At 50.9% G+C, this 27,697-nt stretch overlaps 2 protein-coding genes and 1 pseudogene across 4 annotated transcripts; all 3 read right to left on the bottom strand.

The window, feature by feature from the left end:
- Positions 1-2,596: 2,596 nt before the first annotated feature.
- Positions 2,597-4,836, bottom strand: TEX101 (testis expressed 101). Its single transcript, XM_033129254.1, has 5 exons — positions 4,761-4,836; positions 4,475-4,618; positions 4,161-4,343; positions 2,990-3,118; positions 2,597-2,829 (listed from the first exon to the last, which is right to left on the bottom strand). Exons 1-5 carry the CDS (start codon positions 4,822-4,824, stop codon positions 2,597-2,599), a joined length of 753 nt encoding a protein of 250 aa, XP_032985145.1. The 5' UTR covers positions 4,825-4,836.
- Positions 4,837-9,381: 4,545 nt separating this feature from the next.
- Positions 9,382-11,236, bottom strand: LOC117035524 (40S ribosomal protein S29-like; annotated as a pseudogene).
- A 484-nt stretch (positions 11,237-11,720) lies between these two features.
- On the bottom strand, positions 11,721-20,290 carry CD177 (CD177 molecule). 3 transcript variants are annotated; one of them, XM_033129403.1, is made up of 9 exons: positions 20,188-20,290; positions 19,561-19,701; positions 19,107-19,292; positions 18,297-18,419; positions 17,892-18,008; positions 13,544-13,684; positions 12,647-12,832; positions 12,384-12,509; positions 11,721-12,125 (listed from the first exon to the last, which is right to left on the bottom strand). In XM_033129403.1, the coding sequence occupies exons 2-9, from the start codon at positions 19,658-19,660 to the stop codon at positions 11,875-11,877; spliced, it is 1,230 nt and encodes a 409-aa protein (XP_032985294.1). In that variant the 5' UTR covers positions 19,661-19,701; positions 20,188-20,290; the 3' UTR covers positions 11,721-11,874. The 3 variants fall into 3 exon arrangements, with proteins under 3 accessions (XP_032985294.1, XP_032985293.1, XP_032985291.1); XM_033129402.1 differs by lacking the exon at positions 20,188-20,290 and adding an exon at positions 19,778-19,993 and having other exon boundaries at positions 12,384-12,506; XM_033129400.1 differs by lacking the exon at positions 20,188-20,290 and adding an exon at positions 19,778-19,992.
- Positions 20,291-27,697: the final 7,407 nt, after the last annotated feature.

Raw genomic sequence — 27,697 nt, 5'->3', positions numbered from 1 at the left:
GTGCCAACCTATGGCAAATCTGTAACCTTTGTCACAGGGACGGAAGCACTGTCACGAAGGCTAGCTTTTCCATCTTGCCTGGGGAGCAGTGAATGTTATTTGCTCCCTCATCCCATAAACGTAATAGCCAAGCCGAGACTGGCTCTCCAGGCCTCTGTCTGTACCGCCTCCCCAGCTCCTGCAACTCAGTGAGAGTGTAAGGGGTGTAGGTTGTGAACTCAGTCACAGCTGGGTTGCCGGCGGCAATGCCCCTGGGGCCGAAAGGCTGTTCGTGCTTCACCTTTTGCTGCACAATGTGCCAGGCGAGGGGGTTGGGAGCTACATTGTCTCCACTCGCATCGTCCTCCTCTGCCTCAGAGTCTCCACTGTGGGGCCCCTCCTCTAACAGGAGGACCCGAGCTTCCAACGCCTCCTACCGGGACACCTGGTCCCGCACCTGGGCTATTCCAGCAAGCGCTTCCTCCGAGTTATGATGCAACGCGGTGAGGACCTCCTCTAACTGGCAGTCCCGAGCTTCCAGCGCCTCCCCCCTCCCCCAGGGCTGCTGGTCCTGCACCTGAGCTATTTCATTAAGCGCGTCCTCCATGTTATGACACAACACGGCGAGGAACATCCATCCCACACGGCTGGCTGTACCCTTCGTCTTCTCCTGCAACCGCTCAGCCAGAGCCTGCAGGGCCCTCTCCACGCTGGCCGGAGAGCCATCCATGTCCTCCCACCCCTCCTCGGGGGCCCAACTCCTGAGAACAGTGGCTACCGGGTACCACACAGTGTGGGGGCCACATGTCCTCCTGCTCAGAGTCAGACCCATTCCTACCTGGCCGGAATCCTGCTCGCCGTGCCAGGTGTCCGAATGGTGGAGGCCTCGGTGTAAAATATCCACAACTCTAGGAGCCCACGGCAGCAGACCAACGAAAGGAAGACGACGCTTGCTTTGGCCAACAGGGCGGCGTGCCATCCGGAGGCTTGAGAGGACCACCAATTCACCGATGGGTCACGTTTCTCCCAAGCAGATCGCGTTTCCTGTTCCCGGCGCCGCTCCTCACGGGCGTCCTGAGCCTGAGTGTTCATACGCACAAACTGCTCCACCATCCTTCGGAGAGCTCTGGCTACACCGTACCCTGCTCGGGAAACTGCGCTTTCATACATATAAACTGCTCCATTACCCCTTTGAAAATTCTGGCCGGCACCATACCCTGCTCACTGCACCATGTGTCGTGCAGGGCGTCATGAGTGGTCTTGGCTCCCGCTCCCCGCACGAGAATGCAGGATATGGTGAGGCCAAAAAGGAACAGCCACAGAGTCATAGATAGGGGAGTCATACCACTATATTCTCGCTGGCGGCTGGGTTGGAGACACAGGGAGCAAAGATCCGCCAGTAGCCCAACAAGGGGTCTTCCTGTACCCCAGTCTCTCTGGCGGCCGGGTGAGACGCAGGAAGTGGGATCCACATAATCCGCAATCTGCTTCTCTGCCTGCCAACCAACCTCATTTGCCAACCGCAATCCACATCCACCAGCTCAGCCACGGCAGCCATATCAGTGGCTAATTGGCCATCTGGGCACAGCTGATGGCCTACCAGTCACAGCCAATGGCCACCTACTACCCAAGCCAGCACCCTTCCACGTGAGGCCAAGAGCCCGGAAACTGCTCCCTGGGGCTCAGTCCCCACAACAATCTTAGCTGTAGAGGGCGCAGCTCACTGGCCCATGTGGGAATCAAACGGACGACCTCAGCTTTAGGAGCACGGTGCTCCAACCGCCTGAGCCACTGGGCCGGCCGAAGCTGTTCTTTTAAAAAGAAAAAAAGGTCTGTTCCCTCTTACCCTCTCAACCTTTTGCTTTGCTCCATACAGCTCCTATATCATTTGAGACTTTTAAAATAAGATAGATTTTATGAATTCTTAATAATTAAGAAAATACATAAATAAGCATGAGAATCTAAAAAAAAAAAAAATCCACTCCCAATAGTCTCAGGAGCAGCTCCCTCCTAAGTTCCCTCTGTCCACTGAAGAGACGTTAGGTAGGCAGCAGAGAAGGGAAGGAATGATGCAAAGTGGGCAAGGGACAGACAGGACATAGGGAAATGATAACTGGAGAACTCGGAGTCTCGTTTTTCTCATTCGCATTCTGCCATACCTCCCAGGGAAATACTAGAACCCCAAATAGCCAACTTTGGCCTTACTGTATTGGGCCAGGAGTGCTCTGGAGGAGGTCGATGCCAGTCTCGTGTTCAGCTAGCCTATCAGAGTGAATGGAAAACAAGACTTTAGGTCAAAATATCAAAGTTCTGGTCTTGGCTCTGCCCGTATCTATAAATGTGTGAAACTCACTAAAGCTTTCCCGATCTGTGATTCACTGTCTGCAAAACGTGTGAGTTGGAGAAGATGAATTTTAAAGGCCCTTTCAGCATTAAAATTCCACTTTTAGTCTTGGAGCATACACAAATCACAGCAGAAACTTTATTATAAATGTCAAACACATCCACGGAAACACTGTTCTTCAGCTCTCCACCTGCTCATCGGCTAGTTCATGAACAGCCGTCAAAGGCTCCCCGTCGAAAGGGGTGTCCTGTGACCGGGGACAGACGAGCCTCTTCAGGAGAAAAGGACGAGCAATGGCAGCAACAGCAGCTGCAGCAGGAATTCAAACCTCCCAACTGAAATGGGAAGCCAGGGGGCCCCATTTTCGATCTTTCGGGGTTGAATGAGAGTCTGGTATGGACACATTTCATTCACCCACATGGGGCCTATCGTGAGGATTCCAGACATCAGCCTGCAACCAGTTACGGATGTACAGCCTTTGACCTCCAAAGCTGAGTTGATGTCTCCTATGGAACAAAAAAGGATGGGGGGACACAAAGATGTCTTAGGACATCAGAGAAAAATCCAGTCCCCCCTTATTCCTGGGCCCCAAGAGTGTCAGGACCTCTTGGGACCCACTCAGATGTCTGGTTTTCCAGCCCCTGAAAACATCGATGTTCGGTTTACCTCCAATGATCCGAAGTTTTCCTTGATAACATCGATCTGTACCTTTGGGACAGGGAAGAGCAGGCGCTCTCAGACAGGTCCCCAAAGCCACACAGGTTGGGCAATGGAGGGTTGTTGACACATTGGAAGCTGGAGGGGAAAAGAGAGGGACAATTATGGGTATATCCTGCCTTTGGAGTTGTCCCTCCTTTCCGCCTTCCCAAGTCCTTCCTGCTGGCGCCGCTCTAATCAAGGCCTATTACTGCAACCTCCCCACCCTTTTCCAACTGATTTTTCTTTGCTGTCAGACCCCCATCCAATATGACTTCCAAACTCCATGCACAAGTGTGGAGATACAGAGATAAAAAGGACCCAGTTCCATCAGGATCATTGTCTAGAAGGACAAAGACGGAAGTAATTAACTACAACACAACTCAGTTGGCACTGTGTCCGAGGTGTAATAGCAAAGTGTTAGAGGAGGACCTAATTACGTGAAAGAATTTAAGTATTTTTACAGAGCGGGAACCTGAGTTGAGATGGAGGACAAATAGAGGTTAGCTATGTGGAAATGGGGCTTGGGTGGGGGTAGGAACGGAAACAGCAAGGACAAAGGCCTGGAGGTGTGAACCAGCTTGGTGAATATGGAGAATTGTGAGAAACTGCACTGTTGATATTCAGCTGGTAGGCACAAGTACGGCTGGACTGATTTTTATAACCAGTGTCCATTCTGATTGGCCAGTATCATCTCCATTGTTAAATATTTTGAGTACTAGCCCCAGCTAGAACCCAATAAATGACAGAGGGAAGAGGAGGAAATGAGCTGAAAAGATAGCCAGGCCCAGATTGTTTATAAGCTTTGAAGCCAAATGGGAGAACTGGGCTGTGGTCATGCAGCAACTGTTGGATTGATTATGCCATCACCCTGCTCGGAGACCTCCACTGACATTTTATTGTTTAATAAACACAAACCCCAATTTACAGCCTAGCCTTCGTTGATGTCCCTCTGCTCTGAGCAGTGTTTAGATCCCAGGTTAACAATTTAGAAAAAGGAGGACAAGCGAAAGGTCTGAGGTCCTTTTGTGTACAGCCCACTTGGGCCTAAGCCAAGTAAAAACACAAAGAAGGAAGACCTACGTTCTCTTCAGGGGTTTAACGAGTTTCTCTTAGCAGCCATCTCCCCCTCCCAAGGTACCTGGGGTCACATCTGGTCTCCATAACTCAACTAAGTTCTTCTGGTTGTTGCAAAGGGAATCCTCGCAGTAGTTACTGTAAGAGACTGTGATTATGCCGGGGGGTGGAGAGTGCTGGGCAAACGTTACTGACTGGGTTCCTTCGGAGATGCAGCCCTTAGTGGCCAAAACTGCTGTCCTGGCCCCTATTATGAGACAAGAAGGAAGGAAAGTGGATGGTGGGCCTCAGGTTTGGCCCGGGGGAGAGGGAACAGCAATGACACGGACACACTCACCCTTCCTCCCACCTGTCCCAGTTTCCCCTTTCTCATTTTACCTGATTTAATTATCAGCACGGATTCCTGGCAAAGTGCCCCATTGTCACAAGTCTCAACTTTCTCGGTGGTCCAGTTAAATGTACTGCTTGGATCCTCTTCTATACTCATGGATATACCCTTGTGACAATACAAATTTTGAGCCACTGGGAAGAAAATGAGATAAAGCATTTGACCTTCTTTTTTTTTTTTTTTTTTGTGTGTGTGTGTGTGTGTGTGGGGCCCAAATCACACCTTTTCCCGAAATCCCCTTGTGACCCAGCTGTTCCTTCCCTCCCCGATACGTACACGTCAAGGAGGAGGCTCCTAGGAGAAAGAGGAACAGCACATTTTGGATGTGACGGGTTCCCATGGCTTCTTTTCGGGAGGTTGGGAATAGCTGAGCAGGATCTGCGATTTGATGGAGAAGAGGGAACTTTTCAACCGCATGAATGAGACTCAATCTAGGCTCTGGCAGGTACCAACTTCAGGGCAGAGCTGACGGTATATAAGACCATGACCTCTAACGTCAGTCGGTCCCGATCTAGCTTGTGGGTTTGAGCAAGTTAACAAGTGTATTGTGCCTCAGTTTCCATAACTGTAGTTCTCAGACCCAGCCACCTATTCCCTTAAGATAAGAAGTTCAACAACCCAATACCCTCCAACCTCAGGATCCAGGAGTCGGGCCCAAAGGCGCCTTCTTCCTCAGACTCAGGAGTCCAGGCTCAAACCTATACGCTCTCAAGGGCCAGGTATCCCAGTCCCCAGCCCGCAGGCCCATCAGAACCCAGGATTCTGAGATCCCAACCGGGTCCTACCTAATGATCCAGGAGTATGGGTTCAGTCACCTTTTCCTGGAGGACACGTCATTCCGGGCCCAGCCCCTCCTCCCACAGACCTAGGAGTCCAGGCCGCCAGCTTTCTCTTTCCTCAGCACCCAGGAATGTGGGTCCCCATTCCCCTTTGACTCTTTAAGGGACCAAATTCCTCCTGGCTTCCAGGGAATCTCACAAGAATCTCACAAGCTTCTGAAAGTGCTCCCTGGACCGCCCGTCCCGCTCAACCCGGCCCTCTTGAAGTCTTCGTGAGGCACGGAAGGCGGGCCGCCCTCCACAAGGTCACTCGAAGCCCCATTGGTCAGTGCGAAAGCATCTGACCAGCTTATTGGATGAGCCTGGAAGAACGCTACACCTCATTGGCCCTGGAGAAACCCATTCCCGGCAGTCTTAGGAGGTGCGCATGCGCAAAATGGCGAGCGGAGGGCAAGGCCGCGGAAGTTAGCTGGTTTTGCAGCGCCCCACGTGCATGGCAGGGTGGGCAGCGCGTCCCCGAATGACCTCGTCTACCCCTTTCTCTCTTTGGGCTACGGAGTGTGCTTCGCCAGCCACACTAGGAGGTCACCCGTGGCCCTCACCCACTGCACTTGTCTCCCTGCCCAAAGGACCTCTCGTGTTTCCAACCTGGCCTCTGCCCCCGCCTCGCCCCGCCCAGTGGCCATAGCCAACTTGACCTCCTCACTCTTCACTTGCAGTGGTTCCTGCTCAGCCCAGGCGTCATCCTGTGATGACGTCATCCTCTCATGGCCTCCTGGCACCAGCCCTGTCCGTGGTCTTTTGGAAGGCTGAGTAGAGGAATGTCAGCTACAGTGTTATTTCCAGCACTCCTAAATGTGTGCCTGAGCAGTAACTGTGGTGGCAAAGGTTGCCATGGTGTCTAACCTGCGTGTCCGTGTCAGTACCACGAGCAAGACGTGTCATTCAGATTTCTCCTTCATGCAGAAAATTCCATTTCACATGTATGTAAGCCTTCCAGGGGTAACATGAAGTAAAGATGCCCTTTGTGTACTTTCAGATGTGGTACTGTTTCTGTGAGTTCTATGGTATAAATGAACATTTATTTTTAATAGAGAAAATGCCTGCATAAAAGCCTGCCAGACGCACCTGGTGAGGCGCCTCACCAGGGACTGCTTCTTCTCCTCTAGACTTACAAGAGTGAGTTTCCAGCATAGTCCAGCATAGAGGAGCACAGGGCTTGGTCTGGCCTGAGCACGCCGCACACTGAGAGCTGTACAGGACCTCACCAGCCTGCATTGGCAGGAGCCCCGGAGCACGCGCGTGAACAGCTTCTGTGCCAGTTATCCTCTTATTGCCCCTCAGCCCCAGCCAGATCCACTCTTCATGACCCTGCTGGATCTTGCAAGCATGTTTCACTGTCCTCCTGGCAGGATGCTGGGCGTTGCCAGTAGAGAGTGCTGCAGGAGGAAGCGCTTCCAGCCCCAGGGGGAGAGGTGGCTCCCTATGTCTCCTATTCCCTTCTTCTTTAGAGTTCTCTTTGCCCTTTACTAACCATTCCCTGCATTGATGCTAATCTCCTGCTACCAGTTAATGATTCTTTATATTAAACTTTCCCTATTAAAATTAGTGTGTGGCTTCTGACTCCTGCCTGGACCCTGACTGAAAGACTGTAAGGGTGTGAGACCAGAGGACCTGGCTTGATGGGGCTGAATCCTCCCACATGGGATATAGGACTTAAGGTGTTAGCTCAGGCATCTGGGCCTATCATTACTACTCTGCCAGGTTAGTCAGTTAATGTCTGGATTCAACGCTAGAGCTTCTTTGGCATGTTGGAGTGAAATAGAGTCCCAAGTTTGGGGACATGGGAAAGCTGGAATGAGTCTGTCATGTGCAGCCTCTTCAGTCACCTCCTTACCGTATTCCCGGGAAGGGGACACCAAGAGCTCTGTGGTGGCTCACCTCTGAGGCAGAAGATGCTTGTGGGAACTGCTGGGAAAAGAGGATCCTGGAGTGGCCAAGTGGTGACACTGGGTATGCAGAGGCAAAGTGCCCCCAAGCACTGCAATAGCCACAGAACTAAAAGGTCACCAGAGTGTTTTGACACGTAGGGATCTGTGGTGAAGCTAAATGACCAAGAGGTCCCTAAAAGTGAGGTCCCTGGGAAACCTACTAAGGAGCTGCTTGATACAGATGGAAATTTTCAGCTCTGATGGGAAGAATTAGGACTTGGGTCACCATGACAAGAATAGATGACTTCTTATCCAGTTCCCAGACTAAGCCAGCTCATAGACCTGGAACACCATGAACGAGGTGGGAGGCTGGGTCCATTTGAAAAGGACCCTGCAGTGTAACCACAGGTGTAGACAGTGAATCTTCCCCGAAACTGGAGAGAGCAGGGGCCATTGATCTGCAGGAGTTGGGCACCACTTTAAAGGGAAATAAACACACAGACCTTGTGGGGGTTAGTTGGATGGTGCCTCTGGATGGGTGCTGATCCCCACCATGAACCAGGTAAGGGCTTAGATGGACTTTTGGTCAGGACCCTTTCCCAGTGGGCTCAGTGGACCCACAGATTCATCTTCTTGGTGTTTAAGTCATCACAGAATGTGTAATACCATGTTTCCCCGAAAATAAGACCTAGCCAGACAATCAGCTCTAATGCGTCTTTTGGAGCAAAAATTAATATAAGACCTGGTCTTATTTTACTATAATATAAGACCAGGCCTTTATAATAATATAATATAATATAATATAATATAATATAATATAATATAATATAATACCAGGTCTTATATTAATCTTTGCTCCAATAGACACATTAGAGCTGATTGTCCAGCCAGGGCTTATTTTCGGAGAAACAGGGTAGGAATAGGTTCCTATTACATAGGAGTGAGGACTATCATGGTAGGAAAGGCCAAATGATACTTCTGATACCATCCCCACCCCCACCAAGATAGTAAATCGGAAAAAGTAATTCCCTGGAGGACTTTCTGAGATTAGTGTCAACACCAAAGCTTGGGAGATGGAGGGGTCTAGGTTGCTGCCACGTCTCCATTTCCTGTGCTTGTTTGGTTACTGCAAAAGCAGAAGGGTCTGGAGAATGATGACAGGTTACAGCAAATGTCAGTGGCAAATGATAATTGCAGCTGCAGTTCTAAATGTGGTTTCTTATAGACCTTGGGGAAATATATAGCAACAGATCAAACACTTCGTTTTCCTGTATCTATTGTCAGAGATAATCATTTATGTTCATATTTCAGGGACAAGAGTATACCTTCACTTTCTGGCCTTATGGCTTGCTCCTCTCTCCTGCTCTCTCCTACAATATGATCCACAAGAATCTTGATCTGATTTTCTACAGAACATCACATTTCATTGATGAATTCATATTATTTAATCAGACACAGTGAACAAGATGTAGCAAGCATCCTTGATGATTCAGGAATAAGACCATGCCAAAGGGTGGGAGAGAAACTGGGCAGTATCCAGCACCCATCACACTGAGGTAAATCCTATAGTTCTGGGGCACGTCCCACTATTCCTTCTAAACTGAGACAATTTGCTACAACTTCAGAAAAGACTTAGGTCTCTCAAGATTTTTTTTTTGTTAGTTTCAGGTGCACAAGACAAAGTAATACTTAGACGTTTATCATTTATATCCCTCACACTGTGGACCCCCCGCCCCCCATCCACTATCCCTCTGACATCGCACCGAGCCATCCCATTTCCACTGTCTCCACTCCCAGTGCTGTACTCCGCCTCTTGTAAGTTTATACATACATATATATACATATATATATAATATTATAGTTGGCATTCATTATTGTTCAGCTTCAGTTGTACAGTGCAGTGATCAGGCATCTACATCTTCCCTGAGGTGGTCTCCCAAATGGGACTCGTGTCCATCGGATACCCTACAAAATCTTTACAACATTATTGATTACGTTCCCCAGATTAATTTTCAAAACCCTGTGGCCATCTTGTGGTTACTGACTGTTTCCTAAACCCCTCACCTTCCCCCTTACCCCCACCCCTCTCAAGATTTTTTTGGAGGGGAAATGTAGTACATTTTTTCCCCCAGCATGAATACTTTTATATAACGGGGGGAAAATAAGCCACAAATTTTGAAGATGAAATTCCTGAAAAGATAATAGTAAATTTTGAAGAGGTTTCTACAATCACATGACAATGACATTTACATTAAAAAACTAGTAATTGAAGTCTTTTTTTATTTTATGTACAAAGAGCTGGCATTGTTTCTGCAGCATTCTTCCATTCATTCATGGAAGTTCATTTAATCCAATTTAATGAACCTTACATCCTTCGCGTACTGATGGAAACACTGGTGACACATATTGAGGCCGTATTTTCAGATCACACCATGCAGGTTTGAGCAGACGCAGCAAGAACGAGAACCCTGGCTGAATTTTCTTGGATGGCTCCAGTACAGCTGCTGGTGACTCATCTTGCTCTCTCGGATGCAACCAGGTAAAAAAGGCTGTAGCACATTTTTATATGCTGCTCTTGCTCATTTCTGAGGGAATCCATAAAATGGCCGGTTTTGAGTGGATCCTAGAGTAAGAAAGGGCCCTGTTGAAGGGTTCAGGCTAGAAACCCAGCTGTCTGAGCCTCAGGGCATAAGACACAACAGACCCCATGTCACTGAAAGTTTCTGTGACATAAAGAGATAATAGGATAATAACAGTGCAAAACTTCAGGGTTTTAGAGCAAAGGTGTGTCTCTTCTGCAGAAAACTATCCTCCATTTGGAAAACAGCTCCTGAAGTATCACCACTGGGTCCCAGTAGAGTCGGAAATTCTGACTTCAAGACACCAACAGTATTGTAACCGGAACTACATATCACACACTGGGCGCTGTCTGTGCCACCAAAGCGTGACATTGGGCACGTACAGCAGCGTCCATCATCCATGAAACAGGCGCGCATGGGATCAGGTTCAAGCAGGAATGGAGGGCTCAGGGGAACGCCCCATGAGGGGGCTCGGACGCCCACCGCGCCTGCTCTTCTAGCCCCTGCCTCCACCCACACCTATGGGCTCATGGGCTACCCGGGGATCTGTTTACAGAGGAGAGAAAGTGCCAAGCAGGTTTACGTCAGTGTCCGTGAGGAATCCCATCACACTCTACTCGCGTGGAAACCACGACTGCACCCTGGCCATTTTGTGCTCCTCCTGCTGCTGAAACAGGCAAAGAACAGGTCCCTCTGCTGATTGCCAGAAGGAACGTGACCACCAGAGGGAGGCCACGTACCTCGGTGGAGGAGGACCATGTAGCGAAGCCAGGAGATTTGTTGGGGGTACGTCTTATCTCATTGGCCAGTGGCCCTGTTCAGTGGAAAACTATGGAAACTCAACAGAGTCAAGACTATCAGACACTCACGTCCCAAAAGAACAAAGATTTGCGTCACGCAACAATTGTCCAGAGCAGGTGTGGGCAGATGGTGAGAGAATGTGGAACGGGTGATGGAAGAAGGCAGCTCTGACTTGCACGAGCTGCACTGACAGGACCTTCGCAGCTTTGCTTTATGCCCGCCCCCCCCTTCCTCTATGTGTAGGAGAAGAACTGGTCCTCTGACACTGGGAGTATGGCTGCACTGTCATAACACCACGTTACTAGGATGAAGTAACAGATGGGCATTGTGTGTGTCTTCTACATGGAAGACTCTGATTCCCATCGGGACAGAGACAAAGGGTGGATGTGAAGAGGAAATGGGAGGACAAGCTGGAAACTCTTTCCTTTTCCAGATTCCCTGTCTCCCCTCTTCTCCCTGCTCTGTGCTGTGGGTGCAGATTTGCAGGGACTGCGTCCATCAGATCTGCTGCCTTCCAGCTGGGCTCAGTCAATGGACGGACAGAGTGAGGCTGGGGGACTAATTCCCCAGCTCCCTCCCTGCAGTGTCCCCTGGGCTGGACGGGTGACTCAGCTTGAGAGCAGAGCTCCTGTCAGGCAGCCCTTTCTAACCCTCCCCGCTCCCTCTCCAGATTCTGGTCACGGTAAGGACTTGCCGGCCTTCAGGCCTACGATGACAACAGACCCCATGACATCAGCCTCGGGAACCTGTGCCTGCCCTCGTTTCTCTACTTACTCACACATGTCAAGTGACTCAAGTAGCGTGAGCCCCCTGTTTGTGCGGGAGCCCTGACTGCTAAGTAGAAGCCTCTTTGGTCAGAGGGCACCTTCTCCACCCAGGTCATGGTGATGCCCATAGACCTTCGGCAGCAGCTCCGTGCAGATTCTGCTACCATCCAAGCTCGATCGGAGACGTGCACTGGGCCAGTGAAGGATGGGTCTGAGATGGTGAATTTCTCTCTAGATTAGCCCCACCAGCCTCCATGCAGATTTCTGGGTGTCCTGCCCTCCCCTCCCATAAAGGAACCCCAGTCCTAGGAGAAGAGACGATATCTTTATTCATCACACACACATGGCCACTGCTTCAATGTCCACTCTCCCACGGGGCAGGTTCAACTGCTCCCAGGCCCTTCCATATGTTGTTATCAGGTCACAAGGTGTGTGGGTTGTGCGTGGGTGAGAATTCATGGAGAAGATGGGAAATAACTCAGTGTTTGGTTATAAGGTCAGAGGGAGGTTTGGGTTTAGGGGGTCAGCAGGGACTAAGAATCAAGGGGAAATGGAGTCAGCAGGGAGGGCACCCCACACCAAAGTGCTAGGGAGAGCCCCACCGTCACCACCCAAGCCAGGTAGGGGGCAGGGGCAGCTCCAGCTATCTCTGGGATGGGAGGCTTATCTTTCGTCTCAGGGGTCTCCATTGCGTACAAGTCCCCAATAATGTTGGTGTGATTCAGCAAGGAGCTGGAAGGTTGGGCCACGCAGCCCTGAACGTTAAATGTGTAGCTCAGCTTACCTAAAGGGTGAAGACGAAATCAGACAGGACTCAAACTGGTGCACATTTCAATTCCTAAGACCCAGGGTTTCCAGACCCAGCCTCTCCACCGTCAGACCAGGAGATCAGGCTCTTAGGCCCCTCCTCCCTCAGACCAAGGAACCTGGGTCCCCAGCTCCCCAAGCCTATAAGTCAGAGCCTCAACCACCCTCCCACCTCAGGGCCAGTGAATCCAGGTCCCCAACCCCTTCATCCTAGGGACCTGCCCTCAGCACTCACGCCCTTGGAGTCGAATGGAACCACTGTAACAATGACTGGTGCCCTTAGGGCATGTGACAATTTTAGTACAGGATCCATAGAGTCCCACGCAGGCAGGACACCGAAGGTCTCCCGGGGCAGGGGCTGCTGGGGGGCAGAGAGAAGGTTGGGGTACACAGCTCTGTTCCCAGCTGCAGCCACCCTCCTTGAGCCCGAGTCTCTGAGTCTCTGTGTCCAGCCTCTCCTCATGGCCCTGGTCCCCCCAGCTCTCTGGGCTGCCATACCTGGATGAAGGAGGGAGTCCAAAAGGACACTGCTACTGCTGGCATTGTTGCAGCCACTGGAGGAGCAGAAATGGGCATAGGAGGCAACGAGTACTCCGGGGGACTCTGAGTGGATGGTCACAGTCTGGGAATCCTGGGTCCTGGCCCTGGTGCAGCCTTTGCTCCCCATTATCAATGATTGGGGTCCTGAGGGATGAGAGAGCAAAAGCCCGGGCTGGGGAAGCGGAGGCTCCGAGGGGGCTGAAGCCTGTGATTCTGGGATGCTGAGCAAGCACAGGGGAAGGCAGGGTCCCTGAGAATAACAGCACAGGTCCTGGCAGGCGGGACGCAGACTGGGGCCTGCACCTGGGTCCTCCCCCAGCTCTGCCTTCTCTCAGATCTTGCCCAACTGTCACCGTCTCAGGACAGCCTCCTTGACCTCTGGGTTTCAATTTGCAAACTTCACTTGACTCTCCCTCCCTCCTTTCCTGAGGAGTTTCTCTCCATTGCTTACGTCTTTCTGCCCAGATCTTGCTCTTTCTTATTTGTTTTCTCTTTTCCCACTGGCGCATAGAGCTTCAGGAAGGCAGATGCCATGGGATCTACAGAGCCTGGCACACAGCAGGTGCCCAATGAGCCTTGAATGAAGACCCTGAGGTCATTCTGTGCCAGCTCTGTTCTCAGCTCTTTGCATGGATTATCGATTATGTCCTCACGACCACCCAGCAAACAAGGTACGGTTTCTGCCAGCACCTCGCCCCCTGTTTTCAGAAGGGGAAACCAAGGTGCAGAAAGAAGAAGTTGGAGTTAGAGCTCCAGGCATGGGGGACACCAGGCAGGAAATTCAGGGGACACAATCCAGGGCAGGGGCCCCGGGAGCCTGCTGAGGGGTCCGGCCAATTTGCACAGCCCACGCACCTACATCTATGAGCAGAAGTGTCTCCTGACACATCTCCTGAAAATCACATATGACGTTGTTCTCTGTGTTCCATTGGATGGGTTTCAGAATCAGGTTTCGCTGAGTCGTAAACATGTTCCCCTGTTGACAGGTCAGAAAAGCTGAGGAGAAGAAATTAATAGGGTCTGTGTAAGCCAGGGAAGCAACCATCACTGTCCCTCCAGGTCCCATGTTGGGGGGCTGATCACGTTCTTGAGTCACACTCCTGGACACAGAGTCACTCAATCTCAGGCTTAAGAGGGACTTTTGAAGTCTGAGTCCAACCCACATTCTCTCCTGCTTCTGCTCCAACAGCTACAGGGACCTGTGTAAGAGCCTGAGAGAAAGGTGCTCCTCCGTGGGGTGTGGGGGAGCCGGAGGGTTCTTCCTCAGCCGGAGCCCATCTGTTTCCCTCGCTGGGCCTCAAAGTCCTCATCTGCATAATGAGGTGCTAGTCGGACACCATATATTCTTTTAACTGAAAAGCCTTATGTTCTAGACAAAAATAGTCCGGCGCCTACTGTGTACTGAGCACTTAACTACATGCCTCGCGGTCGTGATTGCTTGCATGGATTAGCCCATTGAAGCCTCCCAAGGAGCTTCCTCATCTGGGTTACCTCATTTCCTACAGCGACCCCCCCAAAGTAGGTGGTGTTATCCTCCCGCTCCCTGTTTTCAAGATGGGAAACAGAGGCACAGGACTCCTGAAGCAGCTTGCCCAGTGTCCCACCACTAGAATTAGCAGAGCTGGTCTCCTTGGGAGGAGTGATGGGGAGGATGGTGGTTGTTGACCATCCTCAGCTGCCTTGGTCTCTGAGGCCCTCAGGAGTCTCGTTAGAAAACCAGGATCCGAGAGCTTCTCTGAAGGTCGTCACGTGACCAGCAGGGATGTGTCCCATGCTGCAGAATCTCCTCTGCTGACCACGTGCACCAGCACCTCATGTAAGCTTCCCTGCAGCCACGAGGGAGGACCGCTCATTCCCCCCTTTGGCAGACCACATCCAGCTCCCGCGGTCCTCCCAGCCAGAACCCCACTCTCCCCACCCCCATCTTGGTCAGTGGCAGCTCCTTTCTTGCAATTGCTCAAGTTGAGAACATTGCGGTCATTCTTAACAATTCTCTCTGTCTTACAGCCCGTGTTGCACCCATCAGGAAATCCTGGTGGCTTAAGCTGCAAAATACCTCCAGAACCAGACCACTCCTCACCACGTCCGCTACTTCCACCAGGCTCTGAGACTCCCTGCACCCTCACCTGCTTCCTCCTGAGTCCCTGGGGGCCCCGCTCCCCTGCTCCTACCTCCCCCTTACTCTATTCTCCACCCAGCAGCCACAGGATCCTCACAAACGGTCAAGGTCAATCGATTCATGTCACTCCTCTGCTCACAAGACTCCAACAGGTCCCCATCCCTCTCCGAATAAGATTTGCAGTCCTTACAATGGCCTCAAAGGCCCTCTGTGATCTGGCCGACCCCGCTGTCTGCCACGTGTCCTGCTCTCCTTTGATCCCACTGCCGGCGCCACACAGACAACCTGTGGCTCCTCCTTGAGCACAGACAGGGCAGGCACACGCTGCCCAGGGGCCTTAGCCGCTGCTCCCCTGCTACTGATGGTAGGATCATCCCCACCCCCCTGAATGTGGTCCAAAAGGCTCAGAGATGGAGATCCTTCGAAAGTGGTTCAGTGGCAGAGCGCAGACAGGAACCCACGTCTCTGACTCAGAGCCGAGGCTTTTAACCGCTGTGCTCTCCTGACCGTGCGGACCCCCCACTCTCACTGGGACCCCTGCCCAGTTCCTCAGGGGCGCGGGCGAAGCCATTCCTGTTCCTGCCCTTTGGTCCTGCTTCATGGACTCCTGCCATGGCCTGGTTTGGCAATCTGTGCTGTTGCACCCCGTCTACTCCCAGCCCCAGGCCTTTCAAGAGCTGTCTGTCACCCCGGAACGCCCTTCTCTCTGCATGACATCTTGTCGTACCCCAGCGTCTGACTCCTGGTCTTGCTGATGCTCATGTGTAGCTTGGTGCAAAAGTCATTGTGGTTTAAAAGGTTAAAAACAGTTGCAAAAACCGTAATTAATTATGCAGCTAGTTGCTAAATTGCTGCAATGAACTGAGGCAGGGAAGGCAAACACGTCCTCCAGGATCTGCCTCCAGTGTTGAAAGTGAACAGAACAGGGTTATGTATTAGGAACATTTATTTGTGGCGTAGTAGCTGTGCTTTGTGTGGCCTGCGTGTGGTTTGTGTAGCATATGTGTATGGTATGTGGGTGAAGTGGGTGTGTAGTATGTGTGTGGGAGTATGGGGTGTGTGATATGTGTATATGTTTGTATGGTATATGCAGTGTGTGTGTGGTATGTGATATGTTTACATGTGTGTATGATGTATGTGGTATGTTTCTTGTGCAGGTGTGGCATGATATATGCTCTGTGTGTTTGTGTTTTGTGTGTGTGGTGTATGGTCTGTCATGTGTGGTTTGTGTAGTGTATGTGGCATGAGATGTATGGTGGGTGGTCTGTGTGTTGTGTGTGGTGTGTGTGGTTTGAGGTGTGTGTGGTGTATGAGATTTCGGTGTGTGTGGTGTGTGTCAGGTGTATTGAGCTGTGTGTGTCATGTGATGTGTGGTGTGTGTGTGGCATGGTGAGTGTGTTTGTGTCTACTCTGTGTATCGTGTGCTGTGTGTCTGTGCGGTATGCTTTGTGGCGTGGGTTACGTCTGATTTGTTTCTGAAGTTCTGTCTGGAGGATGAATATTTCCTAGTCCCAGAGATGAGGGCCAGACAATTAAACAGCCTCGATCAAAAGGAGAGACTCAGACCGTCCCTCTGTGCTCAGCTCCCTTCCGTCGCCCCCGCCCTCAGGAGAAAGGCCAACCCTTCAGTCTGGCTTTGAGCTACTTGACCTGCACTAGGCCCTACCTCCTGCACCAACATCCAGTCCCAAGGTCACTTCCTGCCTCCTGGGCTTGCACTACTGTTCCTTCTGCTTGGAACAGCTCTGTCTTGCTTGCCCACACACACCTTGTCTACCTGGAAAACTTGTAATCCCCCCGACCCAGCTGCACCCCGTCCTCTTGATGGGCCCTTCTCAGGCAGAGCTGAGGAACCCTTCTGGAAATCAGCAGGCTTATTCCCAGCTCCAGGCCTGTGCACATGCTCCTTCCTCTGCCTGTCAACGTCCTTTTCCTCTTCTACTAATAAACTGCAGCTTACCTTTAAGACATGGCCCTCAGGTCACCTCCTCTGTGAAGCCCTCCTTGATGTCCCAGTCAGGACATCATATCTTCCTCCTCTGAGCTCCTCCAGACCCCTGCACCACAGCCCTGTGACCATCTGCATCTGTGACGACTCCCCTCCCCATCCTGGAGGCCCTTGAGGGCAGGGATGGGGTCTGAGTCCATGGGAGACCTTGGAATCCTGCACAAACACACTTCCCATCCTGAGCCAGCTCTTGTGCTGCCTGAGGCTGGAAACCTTGGTGTCTGTGATGTCCAGGCCCTGTCCTGAGGCTCCCAGTGTAGCCAGAGAGTTCCAAGCACACAGAGGAATGTGCTGAATTCACTCAACGTTCTCCTTGAAGCTGTAAGGACTGGGTGCCAGGGGCAGATGAGGAAACTGAGGCTGGGACAGGGATGGCTCTCTCACAGTCTCCTGGGTCCCCAGTTCCGTGTGCCACAGAGGTGCTTCTCATTGAGACACTCTAGGCCACTTTCCATCTGCCTAGTGTTCTTGTCGGGCTGGGTTTATATCGGTAGGTGGGGACCCTCCTGTGTCACTGACTGGCTCTTACTTTCTCTATCACACCTGAAGCATCCTTGATTTTCTCTCTGATCTTCTTTCGTATGCAGCATGTCTACTGGGGTTGTCAAGGGGAAGTGGGAGACCCAGGGCTACCCAGTTCAGGAGTGTAAAGAAATAGACACTCACTTCCGCCCCCAGTGGACTCATCAGAATGCAAAGTCACCAGCCCTCTGTGCTGCTCTGACCGTCCTGCCTGCTCCTCTGCTCACTTACCACCCTCACAGGTGGCCCTAACTTAGTGGGCCAATTGTGGTGTCATTTAAAACATCCCCCAGTGGGTTTCTGTCCCTCATATCTGTCCTCTGGACCAGGCGCCGTCTTTCTCCCCTTCAGTTGGACACATCTTACTGACACCCTCACCCCGAAGTGCCTACTGGGAGAATCCCTCTCTTTGCCCAGGCCTGACTGAGTAACTGATAAATCACTTCTGGGTACTGGCTTTGGTGGGACGTATCTGGATGTCCGACTGTCCCACGGGCCATCGTTCTGGGGCCAGGGGGCAGGGCGCAGCCTTGACTTCCCAGTGTGGGACTCACCATTAGAATCACAGTTCTCCCTCACAGACAGAGGCCCGATTTTCTGAGTCTGATTCAGCAGGTCGCAGGCTGCTTGGGACATGCATCCCTGGACTCTCAAATTGGTGTGGACGTCCTCTGTGGAAAGAGGGTGAGGCAGAGGGGGACAGAGGGAGAGGCTGGAGCCATCCAACCCAGGGAAGCCAAGGCCACCTTCCTCCAGGTCCTCGGTCTCAGCGACCGTCCTCCCAGAGAACTCGCTCCCTCCTGCTCTTTCTCCCAGGAAACCTGCCCCTTTATATCTCGCCTCCCCCAGGCAGCCCAGGAAAGGGGTGGGGAATGGAGGCCTTGCCCCCTCCTTAGATCTTGGTCCTCAGACTCTCCTTGGCGTTGCTGTCCTGCCCAGAGCTTGATGTCCCAGCTCACCTGCCCTGAGCTGGAGGACCCCATTGTAGCACTGCGTGTGCCCGACAGGGCATGTCAGCTCTGTTACAGATTCACAGCCTTCTGTAGACAAGCAGACTGGGCATCGCACGGAGGATTCTGGGACTGGGGAGGTGAGAGAGGACGGGGGGACTGAGCAGTCTCTGCATTCGGATCCAGTGCCTTCTACCCACCCCACTTTTGCTGGTCCCCAGAACCAACTTTCTCAGTCTCCCCAAATGTGCCCTCCTCAGACTCCTCTCCTGTAGGTCTGGGGTGTATGAAATTAGAATCAATTGGCTATAGACAGAGCAAGGGAGGGAGGGAACATGAGATCTGGGGAGCGACACCAGCAATGGAGTCAAGAAGGGGTGTCCTGGGAGGAACCAGGGCCAATTTTGCCGGCAACTTCCGCTACACAGTCAAAGCAGACAAGATGCCCCAAAGAATAGAGGAATGCAAAGCATCACCCCAAACCCAGTTTATGATTCAGACAAGGACAGTGGAAAGTTACAGACCCATTTCACTTTGGAAGAGGAAATACCAAAACCCCAACTGAAACACGGATGACCCAAACCCAACAGTATAGAAAAAGGACATGCCCCAGGTTGGGGCCATCGCCAGGGTCTGAGGTGGGGGGTTGAGCGTCAGCAGAGCAGACCAGTCTGCTGCCCCAGGACTGTCAAAAGAAGCTGCTGGAAGGAAGATGCAGTTCTGGGGAGTGTGGCCATTCCAGGTGAGAGGGAGGGATGCTCAGTGAACAGACCCTCTCTGCTCGCCTCAGCCCTTTTCCTCTTCCCCCTCCCTGCACACCTTCGAAGGGAGGTAGAGTCCAGACAGGGAGGGTGCTGGAGAGGTCATTGCAGAGGTCCTTCTCCCGGCACACGTGGGTGTAGGAGACGATGGAGAGGCCAGGGCCTGCCCTGTGCTGGGTGACTTGGACGTCATGATCTTTTTCCAAGGTACAGCCCTTGATAATCACCACGAACGCATTGGGTCCTGGACCAAGAGAGGGCGGCAGGCCAGAGTGACCATCTGGACACCAGGGTCCTGGGCTGGGAATGGGAGGGAGGGGGGACGGGGCTGGGGTGAGAGGCTGGAGAGGAGGACTGGGCACCTGAGGGGTTGTTCCTGCTGGGGAGGGGACAGCTCCTGGTACGAGGGGAGGGGGTCTTCTGAGTCCCTACACAGAAGGCAGGTAGGACTGGGCAGGGGGAGCTTTATTTCTGCACAGGACAGGGTGGGAGTCAGGCTTGGGGGTTCTCACCATTCTCTATGGTCATCAGCATGTCTTGGCAACCCAAGCCATTCGCACAGACAATCTCGCCAGCTGTCAACTGGAAGGGCAGTGCTGATGCATTCATCATAGACTCCAGTGTTCCCGACTGACAGGTCAGGGCCTGCACTCCTGAGATGGGAACACCAAACCCATCTTAGCGTATCCTCCAGGGCAAATCCCCTCCCACGTTGAGGTCTTCACTCACGGGGCAGCATGAGGGTGACACCCAGGAGGGCTGGCAGCAGGACAACCATCATGGTCAAGGCAGCTAGAACTCTCTCCCTCCTGCTCTTTCTCCCAGGAAACCTGCCCTTTTATATCTTGCCTCACCCCAGGCAGCCCAGGAAAGGGGTGGGGAGTGGAGGGCCTTGCTAAAGGAGGCCTGGGCCCACCCTCTGAGTCTCAACAGCTTAGAGAAACCTGAGTCCTTTCTCTTCCCTCAGACCCAGGAGCCCAGGCCCTCGGCTCCTCCTCCCTCAGACCTAGGAGCCCAGCCCCCCAGCCCCTCCTCCCTCAGACCCAGGAGCCCAGGCCCCCAGCCCCTCCTCTCTCAGACCTAGGAGCCCAGCCCCCCAGCCCCTCCTCCCTCAGACCCAGGAGTCTGGGCCCCCAGACCTCTCAGCAGTTGAAAACTGTCCCTTATCCCCCATGGGTCCAGATCCTCAGCCTTATTTCTTCCTGAGCCCAGCTGTGTGGGTCCCCACCCCCACCGTGTTTCAGGGTAGTTTGGGAAGGCAGTTTCCTCATCTCTCTAAATAGCAACCTGCCATGCTCTGGCCCCAGGTGGGGAAATGGCCCAACGGCCTGTGAGGACATTGTGTGGTGGGTCGTGGCTGGTCCCATGCTTTTTCTACCCCAACCTCTGCCCTCTACTAATTCCTACTTCCCCCTTCTTTGTGTGGCCACTCACTCGCGGGGGTAGAAATATAGAAGTGTCAACGAAAAACATCCAGCCTAAGAGAAAGTTTATAAGAGTTTATTTGAGCCAAACTGACAACAATTGCCGGGAAGCAAATTCTCAACAGATTGAGAAAATACTTCACAAAATGATGGTTTGCAGCTCATTTTATACATAGAATCAAAGGAAGAAGGTTACATGAAACCCACTGGTGGTAGATTAAGGAGGTGGGAGAAAGCCAAGTGGGGAAATCTCTGGGATTGGATAAAAGTAAATTGGAGAGACAGGTACTTCTTTCCCATAGGTGGGTACAGGACAGTTAATAGTTCACACAGAGGTGTTAATCAAGGGACAAGAATAATAATGAGGGATTCTGCAGTTTCCCTGCTCTGGTCTGGAAAAAGGGATTACTGACATTCTAAGGATGTCATCTTAGGTTCAGAAAGACAATAGACACGCTCACTTAAGGTGAAGATTGACTCTATGAAGGAAGCTTCAGGCTCAAGATGTGACTTCCCGCCATGGCCCACCTTAGTTATGATTTTTTTTTATGTTCATGCCATCTTACGTGGTTATTTGCAGTCTCCTGACCTTGTTAGGTTTAACCTGTGGCCCCTTTTCTGTCCTCATCACAAAAGGAAACGGGCTTCTGGAGGTGGGGATACTCACCCAGAGTCACACACCTGCAAGTGGCAGAGCTTGGCACCTGGCATCTGTACTCCATCTCTATGTTCCCTCCTATATCAGAGGGGCTGGAAGGTTAAACACTACTTTTTTTTCACTTCCTAACAAATGATTTTTCAGATGTGATTTAAATTCTGTCACTGAGGTGTACTTGTGTGAAATTTGGAAGGTTCAAGGGAGATGGAGGCTGTTATTTCTGCTACTGTGTTGACTGATGATGGCTGGGCTCTGGCAGACACAAATGTTACGTGAAGAAGCAGGTATTTCCTCTGGGTGGGGGCTGTGGCAGTGTGACCTTGAAACCGGACTTTCAGTGTCAACTCCCTGGCTTTCATTTTTTTAGCCCTTCAGTGGTTTTATAAGCACTTAACTCCTTGTGTGAAAGTCCTTTCTTAGAAATACCTAGAGGGTTTTTTTTCTCTTGAATCCTTGAATGGCATATGATAAAAGTGAACTGGTGTCTTGTGATGCTTAACCATGGAGTTGAGGGGACTGTGGGTAGAGCTGGCTCCTTGTTGGCTCTCTGGTCCTGACTTCCTGTTGGACTTCGTGGTGACTTCCGGGGGAAGGATGCAAATAAATAGAATAGCCATCTTAGAATCCAGGTCATTCTTCACGTGGGCAGCCAACTGGAGCCCTGGGTTGGAGCTGTGCATTCCCACACAGCGGTGATGGCTTTTCTTTCTTTTTCCTTTTTCCCACATAAACCATTTTCTTGTGGATTTATCTGGAGAGTTATTTTTGCTGGTTGACATATACCAGTTGTGCTTTTCCCAAGATCTATCTACAGTGTTTTTACCAGTACACTTTAAATGTGGGGACCAGAAGTAGAAGTGAGAAAAAAGAGAGTAGTGAGGATCAAAGAGAGAACTGAGAATGGCAGAGTGCCTGGGTCCTTGGTGTGAGTCCCATGAAAATAGAATGGGGGAGAGGAAAAAGAGGAGGAAGAGTTTATGTAGAGATTCTCTTCCCCAAAGCTGTGGACAGAGAAGGCACATCACTGGATGAGGGATCCCCTAGTCATATCACACTGCTTCTTGTGAGGGATCTGTTTTAGAATCCACTGGGAATCTTTGTCTGGGAGGTCTTTTAAAATTAAAGAAGAGACTCTACTGGGCGCTGAGGAAGAAAGGACCCCTCAAGTCTGCAATCTGGCTACTGCAGAGCTGGCCTGTGTTCCAAGATCTGTTTTCTCTCACCCTTCAGGAAATGACTTTGAGATAGGACAGGGGCAGAGCCTCCAAGAAAAACCACTAACCACCAGCCGAAGACAAAGGCAAAGAATCAGTAAATCAGGATGTGACAAACCAGCCAGAACCAGCCACGACCAAGATGGCGATGACATTCGCTTCCAAGTAACCTCCAGCCTCATTATACTGTCATTGTAATAACTTTCCATACTAAATAACACACTGTCAACGAAAACACATCCAGCCTAAGAGAAAGCTTATAAGAGTTTATTTGAGCCAAACTGACGACAATTGGCAGGAAGCAAAATCTCAACGGATTGAGAAAATGGTCCACAAAATGGCGGTTTGCAGCTTATTTTATACATAATATCAAAGGAGGAGGGTTACATGAAATCCACTGGTGATAGATTAAGAGGCTGGGAGAAAGCAAAGTGGGGAAATCTCTGGGATTGGATAAAAGTAAATTGGAGACACAGGTACTTCTTTTACACAGGTGGGTACAGGACAGTCAATAGTTCACATAGAGATGGTAAGCAAAGGACAAGAATAATAATGAGGGATTCTGTACTTTACTGCTCTGGTGGGGGCAGGGGAACGGATTACTGTCCTTTTAAGGAAGTCATCTTAGATGCAAAAAGACAATAGACAGGCTCACTTAAAGGCACAGATTAACTTTATGAAGGAAGCTTTTTGCTAAAGATGTGACTTCCCGCCATGGCCCACTTAGTTATGAAATTTTCTTCTTTTGTGCTCATGCCATCTTATGTGGTTATTTTCAGTTTCCTGAGTTTGTCAGGTTTAATATGTGGCCCCCTTTCCGTCCATAGCCTTCTACTTAGGAGTTCCCGCACAAACAGGGGGCTCACGCTACTTGAGTCACTTGACATGTGTGAGTAAGTAGAGAAACGAGGGCAGGCACAGGTTCCCGAGGCTGATGTCATGGCGTCTGTTATCATCGTAGGCCTGAAGGCCGGCAAGTCCTTACCGTGACCAGAATCTGGAGAGGGAGCGCGGAGGGTTAGAAAGGGCTGCCTGACAGGGGCTCTGCTCTCAGGCTGAGTCACCCGTCCAGCCCAGGCGACACTGCAGGGAGGGAGCTGGGGAATTAGTCCCCCAGCCTCACTCTGTCCGTCCTCTGGTCTCCCATTGACTGAGCCCAGCTGGAAGGCAGCAGATCTGATGGACTCAGTCCCTGCAAATCTGCACCTACGATGTCCTTCCTCCCCAACTTCATCTCTCCTCTCCTCCTCAAAGCTCAACATGCCCAGAGAGCTCCCTTCTTCATCTCCTCCGCATCTTTGCTTAAATGTTGCTTTTTCAGTGAGAATTTCCCTGACCACCATCTTTTAAATTGAAAGGGAAAAATAAAAACCCACCCCAAACTCACCTTATTTCATTATAAGACACTGTAACACATGATTATAATTATTATTACTGTTGTTGGAGTTATTGTACGACTCCCCCATTAGCACGCAGGTCGAAGAGGACTGGGATTTTTGTCTGTTCTGTTTCAAGGTTGGATTCCCAGTATTTAGAACAGTGCTGGGCACATGGTAAACAGTCGGTTGGCAATTTTTACTCCATGAGGAAAGAAATTGCACGTGTAATAATGGCTGAAAAGGTGACATATGGAGCGTTGTAACGTCACATCACTGGGATTCTGACGTAGACTGAGGGATCAGGGAAGGCTTTCCTGAAGTGGGGCACCTAACAGAGAGTGACCCCAGGTTAGCCTAGAGCTCACGAGGGGCAGGAATAGGAGTACCAGGCAGAGGACTCAGCACGTGCAAAGGCCAGGAGGTGGGAAAGTGAAGTAAATGAGTTCAACAGACTTATTTGGGTGATTGAATGAGCTAACAGGCCTGCAGAGCCCAGCACAGAGTGACCTCTAAGTAAAGGCCCTCGGGACTGGGACTGCACTCCTGTGGGCCCACATCCGGCCCGGTCACTTGGAAACAGCAGTAACAGGGGACAACATTCTCGGCTGATCACATAAGCAGTCCGTAACATCAAGCCTCGATCACAGCCGGACTGAAGCATAGGTGACAGGCAATGAACATATTTAAAGTGAACGATTTGATGAACGTTGATGTGCACGCTCACTCCATGTGAATCCATGCACACAAAAGTTTCTCACGTGCCTTCGTAATCTCCACCCCCAACCCTCCGGAAACCACTCATCTTCTCTCACTCCAGATTAGTTTGCATTTCCTAGATTTTTATGTCAATGGAGTCATAGAGTATGTTCTCTTCTTTGTCTGGCTTCTTTTACTCAGCTTAATTATTCTTTAATGAGGTAGAATTCACGTAACACAAAAACGAATCATTTTAAAGTGAACAATTCAATGACATTTAGTGCAATCAGAATGTGGTACGTCCACCACCTCTATCTCGTTCAAAGCATTTTCATCCCCCCAAATAAAGCCCTGTACCCAGAAAGAGTTTGCTCCCCATCCCCCACGCCCTAAGCTCTGGAAACCACCAATCTGCTTTCTGTCTCGATGGATTTTCTTGTTCTGAATATGTCATAGGAATGGAAGCATATACTATGTGGCTTTTTGTGTCTGGCTTCTTTCACTCCTAGATATATATTCCAAAGACTTGAAAAATGGTATTCAAACAAATACAAGGACACATGCGCATAGCAGTACTATTCACAATCGCCAAAGATGAGAACCGCCCACGTGTCCATCAATGGATGAGACGATAAACAAATTGTGGTACAGACAGTCAATGACAGATCATTCAGTCCTAAAGAGCAATGAAGTACGGACACATGGTAGGACATGGATGAACCTGACAATATCATGCTCAGCCTCATTATTTTGAAATCCAGATCATTGCCTGTCTCAACAGCTCATTCTTATTTCTGGTTGAGTCGTGTCCCGTAGTGTGGTCACCATACTTGGACACCTTGTTTCCCAGTTTGGGGCTATTGAAAATAAAGTTCCCATTCATGTGTCTTCACATGGCTTTATGTGGACACATGCTTATATTTCTGGGGGGAAATGTTGCAAAACATCGGTTTAACAAAGGACTTGCAACTAGAATATACAAAGTGCTTACAACTTGGTCAGAAGACAAAAATCAGAAATTGGCAAAAGATTTGAACAGGCACTTCGCCCCAGGAAGTATATGGATAGCAAATAAGCACGTGGGAAGATGCTCTGTATCCTTTGTCACTAGAAAAATGCAAACTCAGACTACAAGAAGGTACCACCACAGAACTCTTGGAATGGCTGACACTGAAAAGAATGACTCTAGTGAGCGATGGAGAAACTGGAGCCCGCACACACTGCTGGTGGGAATGGAAAAGGATGCAGCCACTTTGGAACACACTCTGGCAGTTTCTTAAACAGGCAAGCATGCACCTAGCGTGTGACCCGGTGAGTCCATTCCATTTCCACATGACTGTCATTTAAAAGGGACTCAAGTGAAATTATCTTGAAAGACTTTTGCCAGACAAAGTGACGTTATTGATGAAGGATGGAGTAGGCAAGTGACATTCTCAGGTCAAACCACTGTCGTTTCATCTGTGGCCTAGGTGGCTTCTAGGCAAGACGGCTGCTAACACGAAGATGGGCCCAGCGCTGCCAGCAGCGGGCTTGGTCCTTTTCTGTGTCTTTTTGCTTGTGGTGAAAAGATTGAAAACCACGCCTCACTTTCCTTAGAAGGCCATTGAAGGCAAGAACCAGGAAGTCTGTGGTTCAGATCGGAGTGAGACCACGGCTGGTCTAGAATCTCAGCCTCTGTACTCACAGCTCACAGTTCCCAAAGATCACAGCTCCCCCTGTCTGTATGTACTTTAGGAATTTTTTTCCCCCCAAAATGAAACTCCAGGTCAAAGGATTTGGAAGGCTTAGTGCCAGATTAGCCCCCCGGGAGGAGGGGGCGTGGGTAACCTACCCACAGTGTCACCAGCGCTGGGCTAATGACATGCAGCACAGCCAGTTTGTGTTCAGTCATTTGTCTCTGTCCCACAGGCGGGGAAAGATATTAGGTGCAGCTTTTCAGCAAGTACCCCAGACCCCTCCATTTGTTAAATCAATTCCTGTACCCTGAGTGTGAATGGCTTGGCCGTACAAATAAGTTTTCTTTACTGGAGAAAACTGGGTGCACACATCCCACCAATGCTAGCACCCACAAGTAATTTAGAAGTTAATTACTCACTCAGGCATGCATAAAGTGAGAGATTCTCCCAGTAGGTGCTTTGGGGTGAGGGTGTGTGGGTACAGAGCCCCAGAGAGCAGTTTCCAGGCTCTCAACCTCACGTGGAAAGGTGCTGGCTCGGGTAGTAGATGGCCATCAGCTGTAACCAGTTAGCCGTTGGCCACTGATATAACTGCCGTGGCTGAGCTAGCAAGGCCGGATTGCAGGTAGCAAGGGGTTGGTTGCTTGGTTGGTTGGCAGAGAAGCGGATGGTGGATTGCAGCTAGCAAGTGGGGTTAACAAGCGTGGATGGTGGATTGCGGATCATGTGGATCCTACTTCCTGAGTCTCACCTGGCCACCAGCGAGACTGGGGTGCAGGAAGACCCCTCGTTGGGGTACTGGTGGATGTCTGCTTCCTGTGTCTCCAACCCAGCCGCCAGTGAGCCTACAGTGGTATGAACCCTTATCTATGGCTCCATTGCTGTTCCTTGTTGGCCTCATGATATCCTGCGTTCCGTGCGGGGAGCAGGACCAGCGACCCCGCATGACAGGATGCCAGTAAGGGGTGTCCAGCTGAAGGGGAAAGAGAGGGCGTGTCGTCCAGGGGACAGATAGGAGGGACAGGAGCCCTCTGGTGGGTGTTTTAAATGATGCCGGGACTGGCCAACTAAGGTAGGGCCACCTGTGAGGGTGGGAAGTGAGCAGAGGAGCATGGAGGAAGGTCAGAGTGGCACAGAGGGCTGGTGGCTTTGCATTCTGCTTAATCCATTAGGGGCAGAAATGAGTGCAGAGGCATCCACTGGTTTTCATGCTGGGACTGACTCATTGCTTTCAATTCTATTTCTTTACACTCCTGAACTGGGGAGCCCTGGGTCTCATTCCTCCCCTCGACCACGCCAAAGAAGATCAGAAGAAAATCAAGGGTGCTTCAGGTGTGATAGAGAAAGTAACAGCCAGTCAGTGACACAGGAGGGTCCCCACCTACCAACATAAACCCAGCCTGACAAGAACACTAGGCAGATGGAAAGTGGCCTAGAGTGTCTCAATGAGAAGCACCTCTGTGGCACACGGAACTGGGGACACAGGAGACTGTGAGAGAGCCATCCCTGTCCCAGCCTCAGTTTCCTCATCTGCCCCTGGCACCCAGTCCTTACAGCTTCAAGGAGAACGTTGAGTGAATTCAGCACATTCCTCTGTGTGCT

The sequence above is a fragment of the Rhinolophus ferrumequinum genome, chromosome 15 (assembly GCF_004115265.2).
Source record: "Rhinolophus ferrumequinum isolate MPI-CBG mRhiFer1 chromosome 15, mRhiFer1_v1.p, whole genome shotgun sequence".
Lineage (NCBI taxonomy): Eukaryota > Metazoa > Chordata > Mammalia > Chiroptera > Rhinolophidae > Rhinolophus > Rhinolophus ferrumequinum.
This window is presented reverse-complemented; position numbering and strand designations above follow the sequence as displayed.

Bases quoted from the DNA above. Each gene is read 5' to 3' on its own strand.
- CD177 (XM_033129400.1), bottom strand. From the start codon at position 19,829: ATGATGGTTGTCCTGCTGCCAGCCCTCCTGGGTGTCACCCTCATGCTG. The intron at 18,420-19,106 runs GTGTGCAGGGAG...TCACCTCCCCAG, and splicing joins GACTCTACCTCCCTTCGAAG to TCCCAGAATCCTCCGTGCGA. The intron at 12,510-12,646 runs GTATGGCAGCCC...TCTGCCCCCCAG, and splicing joins GGACTCCCTCCTTCATCCAG to CAGCCCCTGCCCCGGGAGAC.
- TEX101 (XM_033129254.1), bottom strand. From the start codon at position 4,824: ATGGGAACCCGTCACATCCAAAATGTGCTGTTCCTCTTTCTCCTAGGA. The intron at 4,344-4,474 runs GTAAAATGAGAA...GTCTCATAATAG, and splicing joins CGTGCTGATAATTAAATCAG to GGGCCAGGACAGCAGTTTTG. The intron at 3,119-4,160 runs GTACCTTGGGAG...TTTCCCCTCCAG, and splicing joins GAGACCAGATGTGACCCCAG to CTTCCAATGTGTCAACAACC.